This window comes from Chelonoidis abingdonii, chromosome 3 (genome assembly GCF_003597395.2).
Source record: "Chelonoidis abingdonii isolate Lonesome George chromosome 3, CheloAbing_2.0, whole genome shotgun sequence".
Classification (NCBI taxonomy): domain Eukaryota; kingdom Metazoa; phylum Chordata; order Testudines; family Testudinidae; genus Chelonoidis; species Chelonoidis abingdonii.
The window spans coordinates 38102408-38112373 of NC_133771.1; the positions used below are offsets into that span (position 1 = coordinate 38102408).

A 9966-nucleotide genomic window follows, 5' to 3' on the forward strand; every position below is an offset into this window, starting at 1 on the left:
CACAAAAAATTCATATCTTACAGTAAATTCTGCCTCTTCGCTTGACAGCTCTTTTTCCTTTCTCTCTCTTGTATATTTCATTCAATGAACTAAAGAGGAAGTGTCATTAGGGCTTTGTTTTGGATTGCTACTATGCCCCAAAGGGCTTACAGTCTAATTAGAGAAAGTAAACAGTGTACAAACCGATCATAATGAGGTTAGAAAAGCAGTGTGTTTTGGGTGCAGCTTCATGAGAAAAAAAAGGAGTGTTCATAACTCAAGTTAGCTAACTTGAGTCAATTAATGTGAGGTAAAATCACAAAGCAGTTTGTAATTTTCACACGAGTTAGCAGATCAGGTTAAAGACTATGGGGAAGCTTTGGGTTTACCTTGACCTGCTTACTTATGTGAAAACTACAAAGTAACATAAGTTAAGAATTCATTTTTCTCTAGTGAACACAAAGCCTTAATGATATAGCTAAGCATTATCACCCCTACTCAGCAAAGAACTTAAGCATGTTAACTGTAAGCATGTGAATTCTGTGGGAGTACTCATGAGCTTAAGTAATGTAGTGAATCTGACCCTGCTTTAGTAATTCCATGATTTTTATTTGGATTTTTATTTTTAAAGAGACACAGCTTTTCAGACATTTAGTGGTATCTCTGCTTTTAGGAGAGACTGTTGGCACTGAGAGCAGGAAAAGAGGTGATTTGACTGGCACAGAGAAGGAACCCACTGAATTACTGAAGCTCAGCTCAATCTCAGTCCAAAAGAGCCTTCAAATTTGAGGCATCGAGGAAGCTTGCATGAGCTGTGCTTCTTCTCTGGATAAATTAAACATTTCAGTTTTCAGTTATGTCAATCCAGCCCTTGCCATGTGTCATAAAATCTCTGAAAGCAAAAAATTGTAAAATGTGCATATTGTACTGCAAGTTAGCAGTATAATCCATGATTTAGGGATGTGGTCTGTTGGCTAGAGGTGGTGTTACTAGTTTGGACAATCAGCTTTAAAAGAAGGACTCATCCAAATCCGCACAAAAGAATGAGGGAGAAAACTACTGAGGTGTCTTTCTGTTTTGTTTAGGGAAAAACTCTTTGCACCCTTGTGTAAGATACTAGTTGGATAAACACTTGCTAAACTGCACATTAGTTTAAGGAAAACATCCATTAAGCTTAGATGAAAAGCTTGTACATTCAGGGTCAAGTTATTTCATTATTATTTTTAGTCAGCTAAGCTGGCAGTAGTTATCTTTTGTATTTTTTTAATTATTATTTTTGCATGGGTCTTTTAAGCCCAAAACCAGTATTGGCTCTAGCTGTCCCAGCTTATTTAGCTGCCTTCACAGCTGCTGGCAGCAGTTTCCTATAGCATGTCTAATGAATGGGTTATTAAGATGTATTAGGTACACTCAGTCCACTGGACAAACTTATTTGCTGGATGTACCTGGTATATTATTTTTCAGCAGTGAAGTGGCTAACAGTGCTGGCATTATGTGGTTATAATTAGGTTTCAAAGTTCTTTAATTTTTTCCCTGATGAGAATAGTTTAAATCTTCTGTAATGAAGTAATTCTGTGATTTTGGAGACTAAAATAAACTTCTGTTTCACCTTCTGATTACATTCTTTTTTTAAGTACAGCAGGAAAGCTACCTGATCCTTTTTCCACTTGTTGTGAGTTTGATTTTCAGAGGGGCCTTGCCCCAACCTCCTTTTGTATTTGAACATATAAGCCCTATGCTCACAGATTTCAAGCATTAATCCTTGCACATGCAGTTGATAAGAGTCAAACGTCTACGTGTTCTAGTATTAGTGCTTGTAAAATTAATGTGCAGGTGTTTGCATGGTCCTGGTTTCTGAAAATGAGGATCCATAATTGTAATGGTCTGAGGGATTTGTAGATATCTGCTTATGAAATCTATTTGAAATGCACATTAAAATGTAGTACATTTAGACCAGCATAAGTTTATCATAGAATCATAGAATATCAGGGTTGGAAGAGACCTCAGGAGGTCATCTAGTCCAACCCACTGCTCAAAGCAGGACCAACCCCAACTAAATCATCCCAGCCAGGGCTTTGTCAAGCCTGACCTTAAAAACCTCTATGGAAGGAGATTCCACCACCTCCCTAGATAACCCATTCCAGTGCTTAACCACCCTCCTAGTGAAACAGTGTTTTCTAATATCCAACCTAGAACTCCCTCACTGCAACTTGAGACCATTGCTCCTTGTTCTGTCATCTGCCACCACTGAGAACAGCCTAGCTCCATCCTCTTTGGAACCCCCCTTCAGGTAGTTGAAGGCTGCTATCAAATCCCCCCTCACTCTTCTCTTCTGCAGACTAAACGAGCCCAGTTCCCTCACCCTCTCCTCGTAAGTCATGTGCCCTAGCCCCCTGATAATTTTCGTTGCCCTCAGATGGACTCTCTTCAATTTGTCCACATCCTTTCTACAATGAAAGCCCCAAAACTGGAAGCAGTACTCCAGATGTGGCCTCACCAGTGCTGAATAGAGGGGAATAATCACTTCCCTTGATCTACTGGCCATGTTCCTACTAATGCAGCCCAATATCCCATTAGCCTTCTTGGCAACAACGGCACACTGTTGACTCATATCCAGCTTTTCGTTCACTGTAATCCCCAGGTCCTTGATACTGGCTGCCAGGTAGACATCGAACCATTGATTACTCATTGAGCTCAACAATCTATCCAGCTTTCTATCCACCTTATAGGCCAATCATCCAATCCATAATTTTTTAACTTGCTGGTAAGAATACTGTGGGAGACCATATCAAAAGCTTTGCTAAAGTCAAGGTATATCACATCCACCGCTTTCCCCATATCCACAGAGCCAGATATATCATTGTAGAAGGCAATCAGGTTTGCCCTTGGTGAATCCATGTTAACTGTTCCTGATTACCTTCCTCTCCTTCAAGTGCTTCAAAGTGGATTCCTTGAGGACCTGCTCTATGATTTTTCCAGGGGCAGAGGTGAGGCTGTAGTCTGTAGATCCCCAGATTCTCCTCCTTCCCTTTCTTAAAGATGGGCACTATATTTGCCTTTTTCGAACCCCTGATTGTCATGAGTTTTCAAAAATAATAGCCAATGGCTCTGCAATCACATCAGCCAACTCCCTCAGCACTCTTGGCTGCAGCGTATTCAGCCCCACGGACTGGTGCATGTCCAGCTTTTCTAAATAGTCCTTACCCTGTTCTTTCACCACTGAGGCTGCTCACCTCCTCCCCATACTGTGCTGCCCAGTGCAGCAGTCTGGGAGCTGACTTTGTCTGTGAAGACTGGGGAAAAAAAGCATTGAGCACTTCAGCTTTTTCCACATAATCTGTCACTAGTTTGTCTCCTCCATTCAGTAAGGGTCTCACACTTTCCCTGACCACCTTCCTGTTGCTATAGACAGCTGTAGAAACCTGTAGAAATCTTTCTTGTTACCCTTCACAAGCCTTGTTAGCTTCAGCTCCAATTGTGCTTTGGCCTTCCCGATTATACCCCTGCATGCTCAAGCAATATCTTTATACTCCTCCCTAGTCATCTGTCCAAGTTTCCACTTCTTGTAAGCTTCCATTTTGTGTATAAACTCACCAAAGATTTCTCTGTTAAACCAAGCTCGTCACCTGCCTTATTTGCTATTCTTTCTGCGCATTGGGGTGGTTTGTTCCTGTGCCCTCAAAAAGGCTTCTTTAAATACAGCCAGCTGTCTTGGACTCCTTTCCCCCTCATATTAGCCTCCCAGGGGATCTTAACCATCAGTTCCCTGAGGGAGTCAAAGTCTGCTTTTCTGATTTTATGATTCACTAAATTTCTGTGCATAATCTACACAAACATTATAGTGCTAAAATCAGTATATGAAAGACCTTTTTAAAAGCATACAGCCTTGTCTATATAAGAAAGCTGAACTGATTTAACTAAAGGTGTGATTTTAAACTGATTTACAAACTGCTCTGTGAACATTCTTAGTTCAGTTCATTTTAAAGCTTATTTTGGTTTAGTTCATGTCTATTAGGAGTCAGTTTAAGTTAAACTCAAATAAGCCACTCTTCCATAGAAATAAGTGTCCAAATGGGGGTGTGCAAGGGTTTAACTTCAAGAAAAAGATTAGTGCTGCTTACAAATCATGTTAGTTAGGGGCAAATCATATCTTCCTGTGAAGATATCCTGGAAACTCATTGTGTGCAATTTCTATCGTATTGCACCCTCAGGGAGAGAGGATAGAGGGTCTATGGAGGAGGCTCTGGCCTCCCAACCCTACTGATCTCTTGGATAAATGAGGAAAGGAACTCTAGGTTCCACAGACAGCTCTAGTGGGGAAGCTGGATGGATCTATGTTCTCCTGTCTCACCTAAGTGGAGGGTACATTCAGAGCCTAAGTTTAAAGACACCTTCAGCCCAAACATTTAATTAATGGGATAATGAAGGGCCCACTCCCATGGGATGGTATCATTAGGAGCCTGATCTAGATTCCATTGAAGTAATTGACTCTGACAGGAAGAGAAACTGACTAAAGTATAGTGGCTGTGATACTTGTGGAAAAAAAAGAGGCCAGCCTGAAAGAATAACAGTAATCCTTAGCCCTTATTCAGTGCTTTTTGTTTGCCAGTCTCAAAGCACTTTACAGAAGAAGTATGTCTCCATACATGAATTTTATACATGGCGAAACTGAGGCATATATTGATGAATTGACTTTCCCAAGGTAACTCAGGCAGTGACTGAGCCAAGAATAGAACTCAGATCTCTGAGCCCAGTTTTCTGAATTTAAAAAACTAAATATTTAGAAATAAAGTATTTAAATGAGATTATTTTTAATCATGTTCATTAAACATTTAATGTTTTAAACATAAAATGTCCACTATCTAAAACAATTATGCAATCCAGAATGTGTGTGCTAGTTATCTGTGTCTGGTATGAGGCATGGGGAGAACCCCCAAGTTGTGTAACTGTTGAGTAAGGAACTTGCAGCCTAACGTAGAGCCAAACTCTCACATCCATCCGAGCATCCCCGGTAACTTTAGTTAGGATACACAAGTACAGCTCGAGCAGAATTTGGTCATCTATTGCTTACAAAATAGCAAGAATAAAGTGAGATAGGTTTGCATATCATACCTAGTTATCATCATTTGGTTTATTATTTGTACCACAGCATTGTTTATAGGTCTCAACCTAGACCAGGATCACTGTGTGCCTGGTGCTGTACAAATGCATAGGAACCAATAGTGCTTGAGATAATAGTTTATAAAATAGAGAGCCCCTTCCCATGCAGAATTCTTGTGCAGGAGCCAGTTATTATGCTACAGCCAGTACTTGCCCAAGTCCAAGTACTTGCCCAAGTTAGCATTTCCAGCCTTGAACACACCAAGTAAGGCATGATCTGGGCATGGGAGATGGCATTTCCTGCCTGCCTGCCTTCCTTCCCCTTCCCACATATGCATGAGTCCTGGTAGGAGCTGGATAGCCTGTATTATAAGATACAGAGGTAACATTTTTTCTGAAATGTAGGAAGATTGCTCGTGAGCATTATACGTGAACCTACTCCCTCTAAAGATATAGGATGAGATTTGAAAATGTGTACAGTGCTGGTTTAATGCAGTTTCCGTTGACTTCAGTAGAAGCAGAGTTAGGCCAGCATTGAGCTCCTTTGAAAATCCATAACACTTTCTCATGGCTTTTGCAGGCAGTGTCTCCAGCCACCACTGTCTTAGTGATATATTGTCTTCCTGCTCACCCAAAGTTGTTCTGGTTCCAAGAAACTTACTTGAGTGTAATAAACCTATGATATTCCACAGGTTCTCAGTTCATATAGATTGCTGACATCTTTATTCATAAGCTCTTTCCTATGAAGTTAATAGAAAGAGGTGAAGTTTTACACAAATGAATTTTCATAGGGCATGTCTTCACTACAGACTTAAGTTGACCTATGTCAACTTATCTCACACTACCCTCCTCCTGTTGCTGGTGCACGTCCTTGCCTGGAGCGCTTTCACCAACTGAAAAGGGGCAGTGCAAGGGAGGGGTTGAAAGCCAGAGCTCTCAGCTCCGCATGGCTCCTCACCTGGAGCCCAGCTGCCCCCAGGCTCTGTTTCAGTTCCTGTGTGAATATGTCCTGAAAGTGCATCAGAAATTAAATCCTTCTGCTGGCCATTTGTTTTATTTCTGGTTGTATCATCTCTTGTTGCTTGCCTCTTCTTGATCACTATCACAGCAAGTTAATTCACTGCCAGGTGCAGAGTGTATCCCAAATCCAGTTAACAGAAACTCTAGTTTAATTTGTGTCCCTGTGGATTGTGCCAAATGCCCTTGAACCTTCAGTCCTGTGAAACTCCACAACAGTAGGAGGTGATTTTGAGCTCCACAGAAATTTAATTTCAGCCTTACGGGGCATAAGAGTTCCACAACACCGAGTTTTGAGTTTATGAAGGTTTTAGATTTCCCCAGAAACCTTTGTGAGAAAGGGCTCATCTGTATGAGTGTAGGCCTCCATTCAGGAAAGCACTTAAGCATTTGCTTCACTGAGGAGATCAGATTTAAGCACATTGGGACTTATACAATGCCTCAGCACTTTCCTGAATAGTGATGCTTTCCTGAATTGAATTCTTAAAGAACAGTTAGAAGCCCAGAAATGCACAAACTGTGTGTGTCTTGGAAATGTATAATATTTGTCTGATTGTATTATATAAAGTAGTTTTGCTTCTCTTTTAATTCATTACACTTGTAGTTAATACATCATATGAGATCAAGTTCAGAAGTTCAAATACACACTGTTTATTTTAATTAAGCTTTCTAATTTAATTTATTCTGTAATGTGCATGCCTGTCACCTCTGTGTAGAACCTTTTTCTATATTCTTTAAAATACTGTATAATCACTGGAAATTTTACAGGACATGATTACATTAATGGCTTTTTTGTCCAGTTTGTTTGTTAGTTAGGTTTGTTTGTTAGTTAGGTTGCAATTTGACCACAAGAGGGCAGTATTCCTTTTCCCCTCTGCCTGCATTCCTGGCCTTTCTCAGAGGCTTTTCCTCTGGGAAAAAGAGATCAGTGTATGAGTCTGCGTATGGTGGGCTACAGCAATAACCCTACTTGGTAGCAGGATGCCCAGCGTGTAAAGTTATCCTTATTTTAGTAAATAGCAATACAGCATAGGCCTGACCTGTTTCCATATTCAGCGCTGTGGTGAGGTGACATCTGGCTGCTGCTAATTAGCTGCGGAAATCCCTTGCTCATCTTCTAATGCCAGTGTCGGCCAGATGCTGTCTGAGTGGGGAGGTGGCCTGGAAGCAAACAGCTTTCTGCTTGCGAGTGAAGAGAGCTTTTCCACCCCCTGCTTTGGGATTCAGCTCTGAGGAGGCAGAGCCAAAGAAGCCCGCAGGGTTCTCCCTGGCTGGCACCTGTGGAAACGACATCCCAAGCAGGGAGTTTTTGGTGGGTGGTTGATGTTTGGGTTTTATTTCCCAAGTAAATTACTCCATTTAATATTTGTTTTAATTTATTTTAGGTGTCCGACCCCTGGTTGTGATGGCTCTGGGCACATTACTGGGAATTATGCTTCACATCGAAGGTATGTAAAGAGAGTTTTTGGTCTTTAAGTCGTGTATGTTTCAGTTGGATTACAAAATGGAAAAGGGACCTGTGGTGCAGGTGTGTGTGTGAGGGGGGTTATCTGTTACCTGTGCCTTATTAAACTCATTTGCATCAGATGCTGAGGGAAATGCTGCATTTGTTGATCAAGGTAACAATAGTATCTTCCCATTCCCAGAAGAGGAGATACTATGGTAGTATAGTAACTAGGAAGTGGTAGATGCTGAGTAGTTAGTGCCACCTCCATTATGTGTATGAAACGCAGTAAAGTGAGAAAAGCTGCTTTATATTTAGTAACAGGAACGTACCTTATGATGTCTGGCCCAGGGTTAGTAGTGTAGCCAATTCCTGCTCCTATTAAAGTTAATGCTATTGGGCCTGATTATCTGCTCGCATAGGTGCAAACCAGCAGGGACTCTGTTGAAGCCAGTAGAGATACAGCAGTGTGAAACTGGTGTAAGTGAGAAAAGTAATTTAAAACCAAAACATCAGCGAAACACAGACATGAAGGAATCTGCCACACCATTGGGTTCAGGACAAATGACAACTAAATCACAATAATGATTAAATTCCCTTTAAAAATTATTTAATTTCAAAAATAAAGATTACCTTTAAAAAGATGCATCTGATGAAGTGGATATTCACCCACGAAAGCTCATGCTCCAATACATCTGTTAGTCTATAAGGTGCCACATGACTCTTTGTTGCTTAAAAAACAAGGTGTAAAAAGTTTTAAATCACCTAAGTGAGTTAGGAGCCTATATTACATTTTCAAAAGTGACTGAGGGCCAAATTTTAAAGGTATGTGGGCACCTAATAATGCAGATAAGTGCCTTGTAGGATTTAAAAGTCTAGTTGCGTTTTTAAAAAATTCCACTAGGGACCTAGCTGCATCTTTTGGCGCCTAAGTGCATTTAAAAATCTGGCTTTTAGGCATTTAGGGTCTAAATTTCATTGAAAGTCAATAAGAAAGATCTGATCTGCACTAGGAATTTACATTGGTATAGCTACATCTCTCAGGGGTGTGAAAAATCCACCCCCCTGAGAGACGAAGTTAAACTTCCCTAACCCCTGGTGTAGACAGAATTATTCTGTTGACCTAGCTACCACCTCTCAGGGCCGTGGATTATCAACACCAGGGTAGTAGTGACTACACTGAAGCACTACAGCAGCACAGCAGCAATGGTACCGCTGTGCCACTGTAGCATTTTAAGTGTACACAAGCCCATAGGCTCCTATGTGTCTGTGTCACTTTTAAAAAATAATGTACACACAACAGTAAACACCAAAGAACTCTTAAATTCAGATTACTATGAAGATTGGCATTAAGGTGCTCTGCCAAATCAACTGGCCGCAAACTTCCTGAATCTGCTAATTCAATTTGAAGATTCTTTTGCATTATGGTACAAGTGAGAGCTATTGTCTTGTGGCCAGTCTCAGAAGTCATCTAGTCAGTTGGAGAAAAAAGGAAGGAATTAATAACATTAAATAAAATTCACGGGACTATGAAGAGGTTGTGAGGGAAGAGAATATACCTCAACCCACAGAAAAGGCACAAGGCAACTCTGCCTCACTTCTGTGACTTAATCCAGCCCTGGAAATAAGGTCTAAGATCCCTGTGTTAATTCTGTTCGAGTGTTTGTGGCCTTTGCATAAATTTGAATCCAGTAACCATACCCCACCACCAAACCCTTTTCCACAACGGGCTGTTGTGAGCTGATGTGTAGCTCAATTCTGTGCAGAGCGTGTGCATTGTTGTATTAATTTAGAGGGAATAAATAGTTAAAGGTGTTAATACAACCCATTCAGTGTCCAACATTAAACAGTACCATACAAGATTCATGGTTTGGTATAGAGCAGGGGTTCTCAACCTTTCCAGACTACTGTGCCCCTTTCAGGAGTCTGATTTGTCTTACATACCCCAAGTTTCACCAGACTTAAAAACCACTTGCTTACAAAATCAGACATGAAAGTACAAAAATGTCACAGCATGTTATTACACAAAAATTGCTTACTTTTTCATTTTATCTGTATGAAATTTTAGTTTGTACTGACTTCGCTAGTGATTTCTATGTATTCTGTTGTAGAAGTAGGCAAATATATAGATAAGTTGATGTACCCCTGTGGTAATCTAGCCTCCCAGTCCCAGACCTGGACTTTAGCGTCCACAATCTGGTCCTGTCCCAAACCTGGACCTTAGCGTCCAAAAGTCTGGGGGCTTACCTGAAACTCCCCCAAGCTCACTACCAGCTTGGGTATTTGGGCTGCCACCAGGTCAGGAATTTAATTAGAGAGCCTGACCCCCCTCTTTCCTCTCTCTGGTGCCCCAACCCTCCCTTGGTGGGACACCCAGATTCCAAATCCCTTGGATGCTAAAAGCAGGGGAGAAAACCCCTGCCCCC

At 41.0% G+C, this 9966-nt stretch overlaps 1 protein-coding gene across 15 annotated transcripts in view; it reads left to right on the forward strand.

The window, feature by feature from the left end:
• The window catches only part of MYT1L (myelin transcription factor 1 like), a 383199-nt gene that overhangs the window by 332679 nt on the left and 40554 nt on the right, over window positions 1–9966 (forward strand). For all 15 annotated transcript variants that reach the window (XM_032791093.2, XM_032791090.2, XM_032791100.2 and 12 more), the window contains one exon: window positions 7482–7544. In XM_032791093.2, coding sequence (XP_032646984.1) covers window positions 7482–7544 — 63 coding nt within the window. The remainder of the gene's footprint in view (window positions 1–7481; window positions 7545–9966) is intronic.